The 22,564-nt window shown below is 43.4% G+C and overlaps 1 protein-coding gene across 5 annotated transcripts in view; it reads right to left on the reverse strand.

Annotated features, from left to right (window-relative positions):
* The window catches only part of POFUT3 (protein O-fucosyltransferase 3), a 114,451-nt gene that overhangs the window by 83,643 nt on the left and 8,244 nt on the right, over positions 1-22,564 (reverse strand). For 2 of the 5 annotated variants that reach the window (XM_035270256.3, XM_008979298.5), the window contains exons 2-3: positions 12,004-12,356; positions 8,254-8,548 (exon numbers count right to left, since the gene is read on the reverse strand). In XM_035270256.3, coding sequence (XP_035126147.3) covers positions 8,254-8,548; positions 12,004-12,084 — 376 coding nt within the window. In that variant the 5' untranslated portion in view covers positions 12,085-12,356. Of the gene's footprint in view, positions 1-8,253; positions 8,549-12,003; positions 12,357-13,043; positions 13,180-22,564 lie in introns of all 5 variants that reach the window. The other 3 variants (XM_035270255.3, XM_008979297.5, XM_008979299.5) reach the window with 3 other exon arrangements.

Raw genomic sequence — 22,564 nt, forward strand, 5'->3', positions numbered from 1 at the left:
ACAATTACCTACTATCTGCATTCAATGCACAGGTTCCAAAATAAAGCTAACTTCTAAGAAAAAAAAAAATGAGTAAGAATCAACATGAAATGGATAAGATCAGCAGAAATCTCCACCCCTGAGAATGGTTCATAGATATGTCATTCATGAAGCCGTAGGAGATACCCAATACAAGACGACTAGGGATGGCAGTATAAGGAAATCTGTCAAGGTTGCTATCCTGTCAGTGGTGACAAAATCAAGTTGGACTATACTTGTTTCTTTTCTGTGCTTCTCCAACAAAGAAGGGGCCTGACAAATGGTGACCTCCACAGAGACATTCTAGAACTGGGTGTTGAGATGGATCTAAAAGGACATATATTAAGATTCCAAAGTAACCATGAGGATAGACAAAGAGACCAGAGACCTCTGCAGAAAGAAGCTGGCTGTATTCTGTAGGATGTCAGGTGCTGGGAAGTTGTCCCATGTGACTACCTAGAGCAGAGATGCAGCTTCTTAGGAAAAGAAATTATAAAAGCAAGTAGTCCAGCAAGGAAATGTCAAATGCCAGGAAACCACCCCAGCATAAAAAAAGTTCACTTGCATCATCTACCAGACCCACCCAAAAACACCAGCTCCAACCATCTGCCAGGTTCTGTGGAAATTCAGTCAAGGGGTAGCAAAAATAATAAGGGAAAAATAGTAGAGAAAGTTATAGAATATAGTCTCAAACCCTTTTAAAAAGCCTGAAATTTTTTTCATAGTTTCAGTAAAAGTTTCAGCTGAAGGCAGCCTAAATCCCCCGTACATTTAGTTAAAAAGTAAAGCAAATAGCTAAAGTATTTAGAGGAGTTTACCTAACTAACTTGTTTATTCATGTAGCATTAAAACTAACCTTTGAGCCTGATAGCCCCTCTCAAGAAGTTGACCAGGGATATTATCCACTAATAGTGTTTGCTTTAAGCATCAGAACCTGTGCTTTAATCTCTTCACTCCAGTAGTGTTGACTCAAGCCTTCGTCAACTAAACTTTACTAAATAAATGCAAGTCTCTCTAGCTGGTGGGGGCCAGCAGCTGCTATCTCTTTATAGCACTCTCTGAGGAGTCTGTATACAGCCACAGCTCCTCAGCCAAACTAGCAAAGCATAGTATCTGTGTGTCAGTGTACTTTATTCATCCATTGCTAAGTCAAGTCTACAAGACAGACCCCCACAAGTAGTGACCCTGACAAGGTTCAGAGGACATAAAGCCACCTAGCCAACTAAGAAAAGTCCTGTTGGTGAAACCCCATCTCCACTAAAAGTACAAAAACTAGCCAGGCATGGTGGCACATGCCTGTAATCCCACCTGCTGGGGAGGCTGAGGCGGGAGAGTTGCTTGAACCCGGGAGGCAGAGGTTGCAGTGAGCCAAGATCCTGCTATTGCACTCCAGTCTGGGTGAAGAAGTGAGACTCAGTGTCAAAAAAAAAAGAAAGAAAAACAAATGTCCTGTCTCCTTCATTCTCCTCCCTGTCCTCACTGTAACTTTGACAGGCTCCAGAAAGCAGCTAGAGTGGGAGGGAGAAGGGAAACCAGGAAAGGGTAGAGAGCAGAAAGGCCATGGCAGCCTTCCAGCAGGGATGGGGTCTGAGCTGGGGAATGCAAGAAGATACAACTGGCGGCACTTTGGGAGGCAGAGGTGGGTGGATGATTTGAGGTCAGAAGTTCGAGACCAGCCTGGCCAGCATTGCAAAACCCCTTCTCTACTAAAAATACAAAAATTAGCCAGGGGTGGTGGTACACACCTGTAGTCCCACCTCCTTGGAAGGCTGAGGCACAAGAACCACTAGAACCCAGGAGGCAGCAGTTGCAATGAGTAGAGATCACACCACTATACTCCAGCCTGGGTGACACGGCAATACCCTGTCTCAAAAAAAAAAAAAAATACTTGGAGAGTGTCCCTTTGGCACCTGGCACAGAGTAAGTACCAATTAATGACAGTGAACATTATTACTCTCCTCTGTTAGGGACAAAAGAAGCTAATGAGGCTTTCTCATTTCTTGGATGGTCCATCACTCAAGACCATGAAAGTGTTTACCATAATTCTAAGCTCACTAAGCAACCTCATGATTCTAATCCCATTCTCTGTCTCACCTGATCATCAGGACTAGGTACCCTGAACAATCAACATTAGTACTCCTGTTCCCATGAAAAAGACACCAACAAATTGGCTTTTTGTTCTAAGCATGAATCTCCCATGTAGGTCAATGTCATTCAGTTCATTAAAGTTTTACTGATTTTTGGTGAACTGAAAAAACTGACTAGACATTGACAAATGAGGACTGTGGCAGAGGTCTGACCCTCGACAGGCCATGTCTGAACAGTGACGCTCCCTCCTTGGCGTGCCTCTCTTTTTAATTATACACGAACACATGAAGGCACTGAGAAATCCCGAAGCAGGCTCTAAAACAAAGGAAGCGTCGACTTTGTCTGCTCTCAGTTGTTCTAAATGTATTTCATTACAAGTCTCAGAATTCGTCACCCATAGATGGTATACGTAGAGATACTTCATTACTTGGGAGACCTTTTCAGTTGGACCACCTGCTCTCTACCACGTTGAGTCACAGAGGACTACAATGCTGATTCCAGCTCCATGGCTCATGATAGCCTGTGACGGAGCCACTCCATACTCTCCTCTCGTATCCACAACGTCTTTCTAAAAATCTTCCTCAGCCAGGTGCAGTGACTCATGCCTATAATCCCAGCACTTTCAGAGGCTGAGGTGAGTGGATCACCTGAGGTCAGGAGTTTGAGACCAGCCTGGCCAGCATGGAGAAGCCCTGTCTCTAGTAAAACTACAAAATAATTAGCTGGGCATGGTTGGCGGGCACCTGTAATCCCAACTATTCAGGAGGCTGAGGCAGGAGAATCACTTGAACCTGGGAGGAGAAGGTTGCAGTGAGCAAAGACTGCACCAATGTACTCCAGCCTAGGTGACAGTGAGACTCTGCCTCAAAGAAAAAAACAAAAAACTTATTATTTTTCTTCCCACTTCAATAAACTAGTCTAAAAAACTAACTCCTTCACCAGTGGCTGCTTAATTTTTGTTTCAAAAAATTGTTAATGTAGCTAAATCCTTCCATTTCTCAAAGACTCAAACCAGACTCAGTTGTTCTACATGCATTTGCATTTAGACACAGAACTCACATATTCACTGCTTAAAGTCTTTAACTAGTACCTCCAGAAGCATGTTTATATTCAGAAAACGATTCATCTCTAGGAAGAAAGAAAAAAAGGAGGTTACAAAGGTAACAAACCAGATTTAAAATGTTCTGGTTTACAAAGCTTCCAGGTCACCAATCCTGTGAGTTTCCTTTACCCTTAATTAGGTCAGCTTTCCATACTTCATCATTGTTTCAGCATTTTCTTTTTCAATCCTGCTGTCCCAGAATCCCATTCCCAGTTGTAATTGGCCTACTTCATTAGGACTGGGAGCACTCAGACAGAAGAGTGTGCTGTCTTCATTCTGTTTTGCTCAACAGACCTTATAAATAAGTTGAATTTCTAGTTCTGTTTGTTAAAACAGGCATGTTAGCCAATTCCAAAACCCAAATATTCAGGTTTAATTATGGCCATGAGTGTCCATTCAAATGTGGTCTAGGCCAGGCGCAGTGGCTCACACCTATAATCCCAATACTTTGGGAGGGAGAGGCAGGAAGACTGCTTGAGCCCAGGAGGTCAAGACCAGACTGGACAACATTATAAGACCTACCCCTCCACCAATCTCTATAAAAAAAATAAAAATTAGCCAGGTGTGGCAGCAAGCACCTGTAGTTCCTGTTACTAGGGAGGCAGAGGTAGAACAAAAGGTTATTCTGACTCCAGTGACTCCTCAACACCAGCCTATGATGTGATGGAGTCTTTTTTTTTTTTTTTTTGAGGTGGAGTCTTGCTCTGTCGCCAGGCTGGAGTGCAGTGGCACAATCAGCTTACTGCAACCTCCACCTCCAGGGTTTAAGCAATTCTCTTGCCTCAGTCCCATGAGTAGCTAAGATTACAGGTACATGCCACCATGTCCGGCTAATTTTTGTATTTTTAGTAGAGATGAGGTTTCACCATGTTAGTCAGGCTGGTCTCGAACTCCTGACCTCATGATCCGCCTGCCTCGGCCTCCCAAAGTGCCGGGATTATAGGCACGAGCCAGCACGCCCGGCTGATGTGATAGAAAGTCGTAAGCCAACACTTGAGCCAGGAGTTGGAGGCTAGAGTGAGCTATGATTGCACGACTGCACTCCAGCCTGGGCAACAGAGTGGAATCCTGTCTCCAAAACAAACAAACAAACAAACAAACAACGAATATGGTGTAGGTGAAGGAGCACATAGTCAGGAGTCAGTGCGTCTTGCTTCCCCACTGGTGTACTGCAGTAGTACCAACCACTGCAATCCTGGCACATCCCTAAGGCTCCAGAGCCTCAGTCTCTCAGCTCGACAAGAAAGAAGGTAGACTCTTGAGTTTAGAATAGGTCTCTATTCACAAAGACTCTAAGTCTCAGCAGGGCATGGTAGCTCATACCTGTAATCCCAGCACTTTGGGAGGCTAAGGCAGGCAAATCACAAGGTCAAGAGATCAAGACCATCCTGGTCAACATGGTGAAACCCCATCTCTACTCGAAATACAAAAATCATCTGGGCATGGTGGCACGCACCTGTGGTCCCTGCTACTCAGGAGGCTGAGGCAGGAGAATCACTTTAACCTGGGAGGCAGAGGTTGCAGTGAGCCAAGATCGCACCACTGCACTCCAGCCTGGTGACAGAGTGAGACTCTAAAAAAAACCAATTCTCTAAGTGTCTATGAATATTTTCTGAGCACCTACCACGTACAAAGCAGTGTGCTATATACAGTGGGTGGCAAAAACAAAGATGAACTGATGTTGCTCGATCATGAACTCTACACTCCACCAGGGAAGAAAACACCATAGCTACCTGTATACATGATTGGCAATGTGCCTGATATATTGTTGATACTCAGTAAAATGACATAAAGGAGATATAAAACGTCCTGTGGGCATTTAGAGAAGAGCGGCTTCATCTGCTGGAGAGTAATCAGGAATGGTTTGTAGGTAGGTGTGAGTTGACTTGTTTTTTTTGTTTTGTTTTGTTTTGTTTTGAGACAGAGTCTCACTCTGTTGCCCAGGCTGGAGTGCGGTGGCATAATCTTGACTCATTGTAACCTCCGCCTCCCGGGTTCACATGATTCTCCTGCCTCAGCCTCCCAAGTAGCTGGGATTACAGGTGCTCACCACCACACCTAGCTAATTTTCATACTTTTAATAGAGACGGGGTTTCACCATGTCGGTCAGGCTAGTCTTGAACTCCTGACCTCAGGTAATCTGCCCACCTCAATCTTCCAAAGTGCTGGGATTATAGGTATGAGCCACTGCGCCTGGCCTATGAATCCTTTCTTGATCCCTCCAATAGCAGGCGCTCTCTCCTGTCTTTGAAACCCCACAAAGACTTGCTGACTTCTCTTGTGGTGTACATAGCGTCTCCCCTACGCTACAGTTGGGTCATAACTTTTTCTCAAGATAATAATCTTAGACATCAGAAACTATATTATTGATCTATATTGCCAAAGAAATGGAAGGTATTCAGCAGATTATTCTGACAGGACAAATACGAAAAGGGTAACCTAAGAGACAGAACTGAACGAACGATGATGCTAAGTGAGAAATATTTGTGGCTTATGCCTAAAATCGGGACTACTCCAGTTTCAGTTTTGAACATAAGGTTTAGTTGATAGAATCAGAGGGGTTAAGCTTGGAAGGTAAGCTGGAGTCAGATTACACAGAGCCTTCAATGCCAAGGTAATAAACAGTGCATATTCGGTTCTCCAAGAGAGTCACTGCTTGTTTTAGGCAATGGAGAGTAAGGAATTTGACCCTCCATGCTTCCATCTGAAATACGGAAGGTCAAACCAGGAGCATTCGGGTTGACACACTAGTTTCCTTGGAATTTGGTTCGAGATAAGTCCAACCCAGAAAGAAAAAAACAACTCTTAAGCATGCTGACACAATTAAGTGCATGACTCTGTAGATCTGTGAGTCCCGGAAAAGTCACCAAGTTATTAAAAACTGTTTAGTAGGCTTCCTGGCAACCAGACATTTATGTTCCCACTTCAGTGAAAGGATACAGACCCACTCCAAAGCAGTTATTGCTAAATTTCCAAACTGGTGAAAAAGAGAAGATTCTGCTTCCAGAGAAGGGAGTGGGGAGCAAAAAAGTACATTACACACAAAGGATGTGTGTGTGTGTGTGTGTGTGTCTGTCTGTAGTGTGTGTGTATACATGTAGGTACATATATACAGACTGAGAATCCCTTAGCAGAAATGCTTGAGAGCAGGAGTGTTTCAGAAGTTTTATTTTTTTTAATTTTGGAATACCTGCATTATACTATTGAGCATCCCAAATATGAAATTCTGAAATCCAAAATATTCCAATAAGCACTTCCCTTGAGCATCATGTTGGTGCTCAAAGTTTTGGATTTGGGGGCATTTCAGATTTCAAATTTTCAGATTTACGATGTTCAACCTGTATATGTATATATAAATTACAGTGTGTGTGTATATGTATATACATGTGTGCACGTATGTAAACATACACACACACGTGTGCATGTGTGTATGTGCATGTGTGCGTACAGATGTGTGTGTATTTGTGTACATGCATGCATAAATGCATATGTATATGTGTATACATGTGTATGTGTCTACATGTGTATATGTGTGTATGTATGTATATGTGTATATGTGTGTGTGTGAACATATATGTGTGTATACTGCATTGGTCCATTCTCGCGCTGCTATGAAGAAATACCTCAGACCGGGTAATCTATAAAGGAAAGAGGTTTAATTGATTTGGAGTTCTGCATTGCTGGGGAAGCCTCAGGAAACTTACAATCATGACAGAAGACAAAGGAGAAACAGGCACCTTCTTCACAGGGCAGCAGGATGGAGTGAGTGCCAGCAGGGGAAATGCCAGATCTCATGAGACTCACTCACTTTGTGAGAACAGCATGGGGGATCCAATTACCTCTACCTGGTCCCGCCTTTGACATGTGGGGATTATGGGGATTACAATTCAAGATGACACTTTGGGTGGGGACACAGCCAAACCTATCAGTACATATGTGTGTATATATGCATGTATACATGTGTATGTATATGTGTCTATGTGTGTGTATATGTGTATCCATGTGTTTACATATGTATATGTGTGTACAACTGGTTGTTTTTCCTGAAGTAGCATCACGTTCTTAAATTTCTACTACAGATTTCTAACAATAACATAAATGATGTAGAGTAGTGTTATATGTAACTTTCTATCTGTAACTTAGTTTTGAGATTTATCAGTTACATGCTCATAGCTCCAGTTCATTTTCATCATTGCATAATATTCCATTGAATGTATATATTACACTTCATTTAATCATTTTTCTGTTATTGGACATTTAGTTTACCTTAAAAGCCTTGCTTATGGCGAACAATGTCCTAATGAACAATCCATGTATATATGTGAGATTTCACGTGGTTAGAAACCCAGTAGTGGAATTATTAGTATGAATTCACATTTACTAGACCTTGCCAAACCAATATCTAAAGTGGTTGTACCACAGTCAACATTTAAAACACTTAAACCTTTTAAAAACTTTTTAAAAAGTTTTAAGCATTTAAAAAATTTTAACACACATGTATATATAACTCCTACATATCTAAATAAAATACTTATATTGTCACACATACACGCACATCATGATTCCCTCCAGAGTATCAGGGAGGGAAATGGGATAGGTCAGAGAGGGGCTCATACAGATTTTCAATTATACATGTAATATTTTATATCTTAAGCTAGGTGATAGGTACATAAATGCCCCTTTTATTATCTGTATTTTTTGTGTATATAACTCAAATTTTTCTAGAAGCTTCTGTTAAAACTTGGGATATTAATCTCAACATTTAACTTTGCTTGATCTCAGATGACAACTTTAGGATCATAATCTCTTACCCAACCCTTCGGAAATGTGTTAGAGAATTCAGAAGCCACCACGCCCAGCCAGGCTTGTTTCTTTATTGTGTCTGCTGGATGCTCTGGCATTCCACAGAGCAGACGCAAAGGAAATCAGGGATGTCAACGTGTTTTCAAGGGAAGCTCCACCATCACTCTTCAGTGGTAAGCTGTAACTCAGCTTTGGAGTAAGATCACAGCAAACAAAGGGAGAAAGGCGAAAGCCCCACTTACCGTAGAAGAGGAACGCTTTTGTCATGTGATGATGCAGGTAGGTCCGGTTGATGGTGAAGAAACACGCGTCTGCTCCACAGTGGCCTAACCTCCCGGTTTCCCCCGTCAGCGGGGACCACCAGAGCATAATGGGGTAGCTGTCCAGTTCCCATTTTCTTTTCCTGTTGAAGGTCAATGCTTCTTTCTTAAGAAACGCATTAAGATGTGCAGGTGCTTCTTCCATTTTTGTATGTCCATCTTGCAAACCGGAATTTTGAAACCCCTTCTTTTCAAACTTTCCCAGCTCAACCATGACCTGAAAGAGAAGACAGTTATTTCCAGGGTCAAACTGTGTGATTTCCTGTTGTACATCTCTCATTCATCTTGACGACTGAGCCTCTTACTAGTTTTCAGTTGTTGCTGTATCAATTTACCACAAACGGTAATTTAAAACAACACAAATTTAAGCTAGGTGCACCGGCTTACACTTGTAATGTCAGTATATGGTGGGGCCAGATTGGGAGGACCGCTTGAGGCCAGGAGATCGAGACTAGCCCAGCCAACATGGTGAAACCCAGACTCTACTAAAAAATACAAAAATCAGTCAGGTGTGGTGATAGCATACACCTGTAATCCCAGTTACTTGGGAGGCTGAGTCAGGAGAATCAACTCATATGAACTCAGGAAGCAGAGCAGTGAGCCAAGATCGTGTTACTGCACTTCAGCCTAGGCAACAGAGTGAAGCTCCATGTCAAAAAAAAAGAAAAAATGAATTGGTCAGGCATGGTGAAGCATGCCTGCAGTCCCAGATACTCAGGAGGCTGAGGCAAGAGGATTGCTTAAGCCCAGGAATTAGAGGGTGTAGTGAATTATGACTGCACCACTGCACTCCAGCCTGGGCAACTAAGCAAGATCTTGTCTCGAAAATCAATCAATCAATCAATCATAAATTTGTTATCGCATAGTTCTGAAGTCAGAGGTCTGAAATGGGTCTCACTGGGCTAAGATCAAGGGGTCAGCAGGACTGCAATCCTCCCTGAAGACTCTAGGAGAGAAGCCTCTTTCTTGCTTTTCTTTTAGAGCCACCACCATTGACTCATGTCCTCCTTCCTCCTCTTCAAAGCCAGCAACACTACATCTCTCTGACTCTTCTGATGTCACCTCTTCTCTCTGACCATGTCAGGAAAGGCTCCATCTTTAAGAACTTGTGATTACATGGGGCTCACATGAATAATCTGGGATAATCTCCCCCATTTCAAAGTGTGTCACACTGATCCCATCTGCAAAGTCCCTTTCGCCACCTAAAGTAACATATTCACAGGTTCCAGGGATCAGGGAGTGGACACAGCCTCCAAATATCAACCAACAAGAATGGTCAGTAATTCTACTAAACACTTAAAACAAATACATTTCCCCTCCATTTCTTCAGTCAGTAGGATATCTAGAAATAATTTTGGCTCTTAATGAAACCTCTGACAGGATTATTACCTGACTACTACTAGAAAATGCACTCTAGGGAAAGTGAGTTATAAATTACCAACTGGTTTCTTTATTACAATTAAAGGAGTCATAACGTGGGTTTTATGTTTCTAGTAATGTTCACTATAGCATTGGGATGGTGAAATAATGCCTGATGTCAAAATTCCCTAGAGTCTGTGTTACCCACATGGCACACCAGAGTACTGGGCTTCCACTCACAACTGCATGTTTAAATTTATTCCAGGATAATCTAAGTCCGGGTCACTGGACAGCCAGGACATCAGCAACAGTCATCTGAAGGGCAGGGTGGGTGTAGGAGAAACTCCAAAAGTGCTGCCTTTCATCAAATTTTTTTTTTTTTTTTTTGAGACGGAGTTTCGCTCTTGTTACCCAGGCTGGAGTGCAATACCGCGATCTCGGCTCACTGCAACCTCCGCCTCCTGGATTCAGGCAATTCTCCTGCCTCAGCCTCCTGAGTAGCTGGGATTACAGGCACGCGCCACCGTGCCCAGCTAATTTTTTGTATTTTTAGTAGAGACGGGGTTTCATTGTCTTGGCCAGGCTGGTCTCAAACTTGTGAACTCGTGATCTACCCGCCTTTGCCTCCCAAAGCGTGGAATTACAAGTGTGAGCCACCACGCCCGGCATTTTCATCAAATTTTAACATTTGGTATTGTGCTGAGCATGGTGGCATGCACCTTTAGTCCCAGCTACTCGGGAGGCTGAGACTAGAGGATCGCTTGAGTCCAGGAGTTCAAGGCTGCAGTGTGGTACGACTGCACCACTATACTCCAGCCTTAGAAACAAAGGAAGACTCCATCTCAAGAAAAAAAAACAAGAATTGATATTAATATGATAATTGATATGGCACTAATTATAGAATTATGCTAGAGAAGCCAGGCGCAGTGTCTCACGCCTGTAATCCCAGCACTTTGGGAGGCAGAGGTGGGCAGATCACAAGGTCAGATCGAGACCATCCTGGCTAACACGGTGAAACCCCATCTCTATTAAAAAACAACAAAAAAAGAAATATGCTAGAGAAAGGGTTGAACTGCTCCATATGTAACTGAAAGTTTAGTAGTCAGACTATGAAACAAACAAAGCAGTAAAAAGTAAGGCACATTTACATTTCTATATGTTAACTGCTCTACCAGTCAGCCACGGAGGGCGTTTCCTGGGCATGGCTGAGACCATGCCACTATACTCCTGCCTGGGCAACAGAGCAAAAAAGGAAAAAGGAAAAGAGAGGAGACGAGGGGAAGGGAAGGAGGAAGTTGGGGGGGAGGGGGGGAGAAAGAGAGAGAGAGAGAGAGAAGGAAGGAAGGAAGGAAGGAAGGAAGGAAGGAAGGAAGGAAGGAAGGAAGGAAGGGGGAATCAGTGAAGGAAGTTCAGAATAATTCACTAAGGGATGCAGGTGGGAGAACTAAGCAAACGTTTCGGTTCATTCATCCATACACAGTCGCTGACACATGCATTAACACAGATGCCTGTACTCTGCATTTACTGCAAGATACAAACTATCTTGCTCTCAGAATAGTCCTTGCTTCTTCAAGAATAGTTTTTCAAAAGTGGTAACAATAGGAGATTCTGAGGAAGTCATCTAATTTTGATCCAGGAAAGCAGACTGAGTCTTACTTTCTGTTTCTCTACAACCAGGAGCCTACAAGACTCTCAAACTCACCTTCTATCTCAACGACTTTGTTTCTGCCTGGCACAGCCATTCACTAAACCTGTTTCACCTGTTTAAAGAAGAGGGGCAGGGGGTGGATTGGAAGGGTGTCCCAGCCAGAGGTGTTTTACTGGGACGAAAACTGGGAGGCATCTTCCTCCAAGTAGAAAACTTCTGATCCTGGCCAAGCATGGTGGCTCACACCTGTAAGTCCAGCACTTTGGGAGGCTGAGGCAGGCAGATCACTGGAGATCAGGAGTTTGAGACCAGCATGGCCGACATGCTGAAACTCAGTCTCTATTAATAATACAAAAAAAAAAAAAATGTAGCCAGGCATGGTAACAGGCACCTGTAATCCCAACTACTCGGGAGGCTGAGGCACAAGAATCGCTTGAACCTGGGAGGCTGAGATTGCAGTGAGCAGAGATCGCGCCACTACACTCCAGCCTGGGTGACAGAGTGGAACTGTGTCTAAAAAAAAAATAAGAAAGAAAGAAAAGAAAACCGCTGATCCTGAAGGGTTCAGCTAAAAGTGAAAGACGTGGAGTTTTGAGAAAATAGGGGGTGGAAGGGATGTGGCAAAGGCCCAGCTATCAACAGTACACAACCCACATTCTTGGTACCTGGAGTGTGACAAGCAGAAAGACGGTGGCTGTGATGCACAAGCAAGATGCCAGAAGCCTCCTCCTCTGAATCCGCACCATGCTGCCCCGCCCTGGGTGATCGACAGAGGGCTAACCTGGTTACCAGCTGTTCTCTCGTCAGCCCAGAGTCCGAGACAACTTCACGTGGAAGAACCATCTGGGTGCCAATTTCCTGCACTGCCATTCCTGCTGGGACCTGGTCTCCATGAGGGACTGAGATTCGAGGTTCTGGGCAGGCCTGGCTTGGCATCGAGAGGAAACAGCACGCAGTCTTCTTAGGCTATCATTAGAGCAGCTGGAGATTTCTCCACATAAGAAGGTAACAAAAAATTCTGTAACAAAAGATCATCTTTTAGCTACAGCACAGATTTAATCAATGTAGTCCTGCAGGAGGGTTACCATGTAAAAACCAGAAGTTTCAAACTGAAAGGAACCACTTAGATCCTGCAGTCTTGGTACCTCACTCATACGTAAGGAAACCATAGCTGGGCATGGTGGCTCATGTCTGTAATCCCAGCACTTCGAGAGGCCAAGGCAGGTGGATCATTTGAGGTAAGGAGTTTGAGACCAATCCGGCCAACATGGTGAAACCCTGTTTCTACTAAAAATACAAAAATTAGCTGGGTGTGGTGGCAGGCACCTGTAGTCCCAGCTACTCAGGAGGCTGAGGCAGGAGAATCACTTGAACCTGGGAAGTGGAGTTTGCAGTGAGCTGAGATTATACCACAGCACTGTACCCTGGGCAACAGAGCAACACTCCATCTTTAAGAAGGAAGGAAGGAAGGAAGGAAGAAAGGAAGGAAGGAAGGAAGGGAGGGAGGGAGGGAGGGAGGGAGGGAGGGAGGAAAGAAAGGAAGGAAAGAAGGAAGGAAAGGAAAGAAAGGAAGGGAAGGAAGGAAGGAAGGAAAGAAAGAAAGAGAAAGAAAGAAAGGAAGGAAGGAAGGAAGGAAGGAAGGAAGGAAGGAAGGAAGGAAGGAAGGAAGGAAGGAAATCAAGACCAGAGAGGTGAAGTGACTTACTCATGGCCACATAGCCCATCAGAGGGAGTGACAAATCTACAAACAGGTCCCAAATCTAAAATTCTGCTTCCACTTAATGCTCTCTGCTATCAGAAGACCGAATTCCAAGACTTTTTATGAAGTCACTTCCTTCTACCTAAATTTCAAAGGAGTACAGAAACGGAATAAAAATTACCAGGACTATCCACATAAAATTTAGGAAGAAAATAAAAAATTCAGGCTTTATTCAAAAATGGATAATGATCACGTGGCCTGAATGTCCACTAAGGAAACCAACTTATGCCACAGCATAAGGAATTCTGAACATGATCTATTTGTCTTGCTCTATCACCCAGGCTGGGCTGGAGTGCAGTGGCGCCATCTCAGCTCACTGCAACCTCCACCTCCTGAGTTCAAGCAATTCTCCTGCCTCAGCCTCCTGAGTAGCTGGAATTACAGGTGCACACCACCATGCCTGCCTAATTTTTGTATTTTTGGTAGAGACAGGATTTCACCATGTTGGTCAGGCTGGTCTTGAACTCCTGAAATTGTGGTCTACCCACCTCGGCCTCCCAAAGTGCTGGGATTACAGGCGTGAGTCACTGCACCCGGCCTTATTTGTCTTTTATAGCAAATGGAATAAAGCAGTGGGTTGTTTGAGCAATATTATTCTTTGGAAGTTTCCAAATAAAATTTTCATCTATCTGAAATGAATGATCTTTTCAAAAAAGTTGTAAAAATGAACTAAATGAGGGCCAGACACAGTGGCTCATACCTGTAATCACAGCACTTTGGGAGGCCAAGGCAGAAGGATGGTTGTGCCCAGGAGTTTGAGACCAGCCTGGGCAATATAGTGAGACCCATTCTGTATAGAAAATTTTACAAATTAGCTGGGCATGGAGGTGTGCACCCATAGTCTCAGCTACTCATGAGGTTGAAGCAAGAGGATCGCTGGAGCCCAAGACGTCAAGTCTGCAGTAAGCCGTGATCAACCCGCCACACTCTTAACATGGGCATCAGAGCGAGACCCTATCTCAAAAAAAAAAAGGGTTAAAAAAATGCCCCCATGGAATGCACTTCATCCCTATGATATTCTATGAACTTCAATGGCTGGGGCAAATGTGGAGTTCAGAGTGGAGCAAGGGTCAACTTTCCAGGGGAGCAATGCTGGCAGCAATGCTGCAGCCCACTACTTCACAGATCTGAATCTAAGTCAGACCTCCATCACACCCTTGGGATACAGAGTTAAAGAAATTATTGGATATTAGATATAATTAGACCTATAAAAATAATATAGAGCCCCTAATTAAAAACTTTAGTCTTAAAAATGTACTCCCCTCTCATGAGTCCACCTTGATTTACCTTTTTTTTTTTTTTTGAGACAGGGTCTCACTCTGTCTAGGCTGGAGTGCAGTAGTGCAATCATGGCTCTCTGTAGCCTCCAAGTGCCAGATGAACATTGATGCAAAAATCTTCAATAAAATACTGGCAAACCAAATCCAACAGCACATCGAAAAGCTTATTCACCACGATCAAGTAGGCTACATCCCAGGGATGCAAGCCTGGTTCAACATACACAAGTCTATAAATGTAATTCACCACGTAAACAGAACCAGAGACAAAAACCAGATGATTATCTCAATAGATGCAGGGAAGGCATTCCACAAAATTCAACAGCGCTTTATGTGAAAAACTCTCAATAAACTAGGTATCTATGGAATGTATCTCAAAATAATATAAGCTATTTACGACAAACCCACAGCCAATATCATACTGAATGGGCAAAAACTGGAAGCATTCCCCTTTAAAAATTGGCACTAGAGAAGGATGCCCTCTCTCACCACTCCTATTCAATATAGTATTGGAAGTTCTAGCCAGAGCAATTAGGCAAGAAAAAGAAATAAAGGGCATTCAATTAGCAAAAGAAGAAGTCAAATTGTCCCTATTTGTAGACAACATGATCATATATTGAGAAGACCCCATCGCCTCAGCCCAAAACCTCCTTAAGCTGATAAGCAACTTCGGCAAAGTCTCAGGATACAAAATCAATGTGCAGAAATCACAAGCATTCCTGTACACCAATAACAGACAAACAGAGAGCCAAATCATAAGGCAACTCCCATTCACAACTGCTACAAAGAGAACAGAATACCTAGGAATACAACTAACCAAGGAGGTAAAAGATCCCTTCAAGGACAACTACAAACCACTGCTCAAGGAAATAAGAGAGGACACAAACAGATAGAGAAACATTCCATGCTCATGCTTAGGAAGAATCAATATTGTGAAATGGCCATACTGCCCAAAGTAATTTATAGATTCAAGGCTATCCCCATCAAGCTATCATTGAACTTCTTCACAGAACTGGAAAAAAACACTTAAAACTTCTTATGGAACCAAAAGAGAGCCCACATAGCCAGGACCATCCTAAGCAAAAAAAAAAAAAAAAAAAAAGCTGGAGTCATCAAGCTACTAGACTTCCAACTATACTACAAGTCTACAGTAATCAAAACAGCATGGTACTGGTACCAAAACAGAGATATAGACCAATGGAACAGAACAGAGGCCTCAGAAGTAATGCCACACATCTACATCCCTCTGATCTTTGGCAAACCTGACATGCAATGGGGAAATGATTCCCTGTTTAATAAGTGGTGTTGGGAAAACTGGCTAGCCATATGCAGGAAGCTGAAACTGGACCCCTTCCTTACACCTTACACAAAAATTAACTCCAGATGGATTAAAGATTTAAACATAAGAACTAACTCCATAAAAACCCTAGCAAAAAACCTAGGCAATACCATTCAGGACATAGGCATAAGCAAGGATTTCACGACTAAAACACCAAAAGCAATGGCAACAAAAGCCAAAATAGACAAATGGGACCTAATTAAACTCCAGAGATTCTGCACAGCAAAAGAAACAGTCATTAGAGTGAACCAGCAACCAACAGAATAGGAAAAAGTATTTGCCATCTACCTATCTGACAAAAGGCTAATATCCAGAATCTACAAAGAACTAAAGCAGATTTACAAGAAACAAACAAACTCATTCAAAAGTGGACAAAGGATATGAACAGACACTTTTCAAAAGAAGACATATATGCGGCCAACAAACATATGAAAAAACGCTCATCATGATTGGTGATTAGAGAAATGCAAATCAAAACCACATTGAGATACCATCTCACGTTAGTTAGAAAGGTGATTATTAAAAAATCTGGAGACAACAGATGCTGGAGAGGATGTGGAGAAAAAGGAACACTTTTACACAGTTGGTGGGAGTGTAAATTAGTTCAACCATTGTGGAAGACAGTGCGGCAATTCCTCAAGGACCAAGAAATAGAAATACCATTTGACCCAGCAATCCCATTACTGAGTATATACCTAAAAGATTATAAATCATTCCATTGTAAAGACACATGCACATGTATGTTCCTTGTGGCACTGTTTACAATAGCAAAGACCTGGAACCAATCCAAATGTCCATCAATGATAGACTGGACAAAGAAAACATGACACATACACACCATGGAATACTATGCAGCCATAAAAATCGACGAGTTCATGTCCTTTGTAGAGAAATGGATGAATCTAGAAACCATCATTCTCAGCAAACTGACACAAGAACAGAAAACCAAATGCCGCATGTTTTCACTCACAGGCATGTGATGAGCAATGAGAACACTTGGGCACAGGGAGGGGAACAACACTCACAGGGATAGGTGGGGGGGGTGGAGGGGAGGGGAGGGATGTGGGGGGGCAGGGAGGATGGGGAGGAATAACACCAGGAGAAATGCCTGATGTAGACGACATTGGTGGGGATGGGAGACAGCAAACCACCATGGCATGCATGTACCTACGCAACAATCCTGCAGGATGGCACATGTACCCCAGAGCCCAAAGTACAAACAAAAAAGAAAGAAAGAAAGACAAATGCAAAGAGAGAATTTTGAAAGCACCAAGAGAAAAGCAATTTATCACATACAAGGGGAAAAAACAAAAAACACAAAAATTCAGGTATAACCTTAAGACTGAAAAGAACATATACACACACAGACACAAAAATTAGCCAGGCATGGTGGCACATGCCTGTAGTCCCAGCTACTTGGGAGGCTGAGGCAGGAGAATTGCTTGAACCCTGGAGGTAGAGGTTGCAGTGAGTCAAGATCACGCCACTGCACTCCAGCCTGGGCGACAAAGCAAGAGTCCACCTCAAAAAAAAAAAAAAGAAAGAAAGAATAAAAAAGACTGGTGATGAATCAAGAAGGTGTGGCCAGAGCACATTTCTATCACAGAACTGAAATCGATGCCATTCTCAAATTCCAGACACATACTGAAGCACTTGCATTACAAGATTCCAGGAGAAAAGCAGTCATTTCATCACTGCCTGCAGGATGAATCTCAGAGTCCTGATCGAGAGTGCCCTAGAATACCCTTCCTGGGAAAGAATAATGTGTGTATTCAGACAACCATGGCAGGTGCCATCTGCAATGGACTCTCACTCACCGATCCTCTAGGAGCTGACCTTCTAAAGTACACTGCCTGCCTGGTGTGCACCAGCAGGGTTGGCTGACGGCTGTACAACTGGGGTTTGGAGCTGAGTCTGCCTGCTTCATATTCTTGTAAATGCTATGCCTTCACAACCAGCAACACTTTCATCCTAAAATAATTCCAAATTTTCTACTGTATTCTGAATTAAGATGGACAGAAGAGAGACAGACTATCTTAAAGGGAATTAGCAGCCTGAGCGTGCCAGCTTCAAATTTTGGCCATTCAGGGCTAGTTGAAGGTATAAGAGTCTCAGAAATGGGCAAGGCATAGTGGCTCAAGCCTGTAATCCCAGCATTTTGGGAAGCTGAGGCAGGCGGATTACCTGAGGTTGAGAGTTCGAGACCAGCCAGATCAACATGGAGAAACCACATCTCTATCAAAAATGTAAAATTAGCCGGGCATGGTGGTGCATGCCTGTAATCCCAGCTACTTGGGAGGCTTAGGCGGGAAAATCACTTGAACCAAGGAGGGAGCGGCTGCGGTGAGCTGAGATCGTGCCACTGCACTCCAGCCTGGGCAACAAGAGTGAAACACCGACTCAAAAAAAAAAAAAAAAGAATCTCAGAAATGGAACTACGAGATGATTTCTGTCTTGCATGCCTGACTGTAAAATGAGAAACCAAGCTTAGGTGACACTCTGGGCTTTCAGAACCTGGCAGTCTGTGAGGCAAGGCGCAGTGGCTCACGCCTGTAATTCCAACACGTGGGGAGGCCAGGTCGAGCAGACCACTTGAGGTCAGGAGTCTGAGACCAGCATGAACAACACAGCGAAACCTCATCTCTACTAAAAATACAAAAATCAGTAATCCCAGCTACTGGGGAGGCTGAGGCAGGAGGCTCACTTGAACCTGGGAGGCAGAGGATGCAGTGAGCTGAGATTGCACCACTGCACTCCAGCCTGAGCAACAGAACGGCTCTGCCTTAAAAAAAAAAAAAAAGAAGAAGCACCTGGCAGTTTGTATGCCCCTCCTTCTCCTACCTCTCCCTTCTTGCAGGAGAGGCGAGGCAGAAGGCAAGGGGTTCTGGGAAGATTCCTTTGCTCATTTCTCTTCTGGGAATTGGGGAGTCAACTGAGTTAATAAGCAAGAGGTAATACCAGGGAGAATTTTTCGAAGAAATGTATCTAATTATCAAATTTAAACTATTCACACTGAAGTATGATTTATCAAATAGGTTCGACTGTCCCACGGTGTTTTCACTTGCTAATGTATAAATCTCCTGAAGCCCCTTAAATGGTGACTGTCCTGGGGAAGAGATGATGTCATAGGCGGAGGAGATGACTAAAGGCCTTTGGACAACTCCTCAGGCACAATTAAGTCCCTCCTTTCAACTACACCTCAACACTCCTCACTCACTTCTACCTACTCCAAAGGCCCAGTAACAGGTGTTCTTCCCAGTGTGACCCTTTTGGATTCTTCATTCAGCCACAAAGAGATGTTTCTAGAGTGTTGATTGTATATATATTGATTAAAATCCTTCAATAGCTTCCCAAAGATCTCAAGATAAAAACAAAACCGTTAGCTTAGAAAACAATACAACCTGAGCCCAGACACAGTGGTGCGTCCCTGTAATTCTAGCACTTTGGGAGGCCGAGGCGGGTGGATCGCGAGGTCAAGAAATCGAGACCATCCTGGTCAACATGGTGAAACCCCGTCTCTACTAAAAATACAAAAAAATTAGCTGGGCATGGTGGCGCGTGCCAGTAATCCCAGTTAGGAGGCTGAGACAGGAGAATTGCCTGAACCCAAGAGGCGGAGGTCGCGGTGAGCCGAGATCGCGCCATTGCACTCCAGCCTGGGTAGCGAGAGCGAAACTGTCTCAAAAAAAAAAAAAAAAAAAAAAAAAAAAAAATTAGCTGAGTGTGGTGGTGCCTGCCTGTAAGTACCAGCTACTGGGGAGGCTGAGGCAAAACTACTTGAACCCAGGATGCGGAGGTTGCAGTGAGCCAAGATCACACAACTGCACTCCAGCCTGTGTGGCGGAGCAAGACTCCATCTCCAAAAACAAAAACAGAAAACACATGGGCCGCGCTCTGCCTCTCTAGCTTCCCTTCCTGGTTCACAGCACACAGATTCTGCTCCTGCTGTTCCTGGAATGTGGTTTCCATGCTGTACTCTGGCGCCTACCTGGGAACTTTCCTACCTTCTTTAACTGTGCTAGCTGTTCTGCAAGACTTTCAAGGCTACGTCCTTTAGGAGGCATTACGCTTCCCAACATCGTCAGCTTTTCTGTTTGTTTTTGAGACAGGGTGTCCTCTGTCACCTAGGCTATGTGCAGTGGTATAATATTGGCTCACTGTAGCCTCAACCTCCCAGGCTCAAGCGATTCTCCCCGCTCAACTTCCAGAGTACCTGGGACCACAGGCATATGCCACCACACCCAGCTTTTTTTTTTTTTTTTTTGAGAACCAGATTTCACCATGTTAGCCAGGCTGCTCTCAAACTCCTGAGATCAAGCGATCTGTCCGCCTTGGCCTCCCAAAGTGCTGGGATTACAGGTGTGGGCCACTGCACCCAGCTAAAAAATCAGTTTATAGATCTGTGTCATCACGGGCTTGTTTAGTCAGGGCAATGGAAAGAATGCAGGAAGCTGGGGATTTTAGTAAGCTTTCTAAAGCTGCTTTATCAGATGCATAAAAAACAATTGTTGAGGCTGGGCACAGTGGCTCACGCCTGTAATCCCAGCACTTTGAGAGGCCAAGGCAGGCGGGTGACAAGGTCAAGAGATCGAGACCATCCTGGTCAACATGGTGAAACCCTGTCTCTACCAAAAATACAAAAATTAGCTGGGCGTGGTCGCACGTGCCTGCAGTCCCAGCTACTCAAGAGGATGAGGCAGAATTGCTTGAACCAGGAGGCACAGGTTGTGGTGAGCTGAGATCTCGCCACTGCACTCTAACCTGGGAAACAAGAGCGAAACTCTACCTAAAAAAAAATTGTTGAACATTTAAAAGTTGGCCTAGTTTGTTAATTTGCAGACTTCTGTAGTGCCTGTGATTGTCCCTTGGGCACGTGATAAACATGGTGTGCCTGTAATCCCAGCTACTGGGGAGGCTGAGGAAGAGAATCACTTGAACCCAGGTGGTGGAAGTTGCAGTGAGCCAAGATCATGCCATTGCCCTCCAGCCTGGGCAGTGAGAACAAAAGTCTGTCTCAAAAAAAGAAAAGAAAAAGAAAAAGAAAAAAAACACGTTAATGTGTTCCTTGTTTTTTTATAGTGAACTTTGTATTTTACTGAGCATTTATTTTTACATAAAGCATACTTTGGATTGCAGATTTCTATGTGGGAAAGTGATCCTCTTCATCCTAGCCCAAATATCAGGTGAGACCCATAGAGAACAGTAGGGAGAAAGGCACACTGGCAGTCATGTGACTCAAGACTGGTGATGAACAGGGAAGAGAAGGTGCAGCCAGAACACTTCTGCGCTTCCATTGCAGAAATAAAGGCAATGTCATTCCTCAATCCTTAGATTCCAGACATAATTTAAAGTGCTTAAATTATGCAGTGCTAATAATGCAACCTCACAGGAACAAGTATTCAGTGTATCTATTTAATGTAGAAACTAAATAAAAACCCAAAATAGAGAGCCAGATAAACAGACTGATACAATGTCTCAATTAGAAGCAGATTTTTCTGTGGGTGTTTTTTTTTTTTTTCTTGAGACAGAGTCTCACTCTGTCACCAGGTTGGAGTGCAGTGGCACAATCTCTGCTCACTGCAATCTCTGCCTCCCAGGTTCAAGCGATTCTCCTGCCTCATCCTCCTGAGTAGCTGGGATTAGAGGCACGAGCCATCACACTCAGCTAATTTTTTTGTATTTTTAGTAAAGACAGGGTTTCACCATGTTGGCCAGAATGGTCTTGATCTCCTGACCTCGTGATCTGCCTACCTCGGCCTCCCAAAGTGCTAGGATTACAGGCATGAGCCACTGCGCCCAGCCAGAAGCAGACTTTTAAAAGGGAAAGCTTGGTATGGTGGCTCATGCCTATAATCTCAGCACTTTAAGGGGCTGAGGTGGGTGATCACTTAAGCACAGGATTTGAAGACCAGCCTGGGCAACACAGAAAGACCCCATCTCTACCAAAAAAGAAAAAAAAGTTATCTGGGCATGGTGGTGTGCACCTGTAGGTGTGGTCCCAGCTCCCAGGAGGCTGAGCAGGAGGATCCCCTGAGCCCTGGAGGTCAAGGCTGCAGTGAGCTATGACCGTGCCACTGCACTCCAGCCTGGGTGGCAGAGTTAGACCCTATCTCAAAAATAAATAAAATTAAAAGAGGAATGGCAGCACAAGACTGTGAAGTTTATGTATCACACTGAGAACTCAGGCAATTCTTCAAGAGCAGGATTTCTTTTTCATCTTTGTTTTTCCTCTGAGGTCTTATTAGTAATTATTAGTAACTATTCTTCCTCCAAGAAGGGCTTATAGGTTATTTTGTGGCAATTTTCCTACCTGGCAGGATAGCTCAATTAAAATCCCTCATCTCTAGAAAAAAATATATAAATTAATAAATATTGAATAACTGCAGACTAGAAAAAACAAGCAAATAAAATCCCTGATCTGCTTTTATCATTTATATAATTATGAATGAGGAGCTGGTTCAATAACACTGACACGGTGTAGCTAATATTTCACATGACTAAAGACAAAGTCCTGAACCAGATGATCTTCCGAGGTTCCATCCCAAAATGAAGCTTTGTCATCCCATAAATTACATCCACGAGTAAAAACTCCCCATAAAAGATTAATGAAGAAACAGTAATCCAGACAACTTGAGTTATCAGAAAGTAAGATTTCTGGAAATATTTTTTTTTAATGTATATAACAGGTTTAGAATTACTTTATCTTCATTTTCCTTTTTGGTAATTAAATATAATCTTTTGAAAACTCCAATTTCATTCTCAAAAAAATCTGAAAGACATTGTAAGTAAATTTAACTTTAAAAAATTTTTCAAAATCCCATATTCAGAAACACTGTAACAATTGTTCATTG

Source organism: Callithrix jacchus, chromosome 13 (genome assembly GCF_049354715.1).
Source record: "Callithrix jacchus isolate 240 chromosome 13, calJac240_pri, whole genome shotgun sequence".
Classification (NCBI taxonomy): domain Eukaryota; kingdom Metazoa; phylum Chordata; class Mammalia; order Primates; family Cebidae; genus Callithrix; species Callithrix jacchus.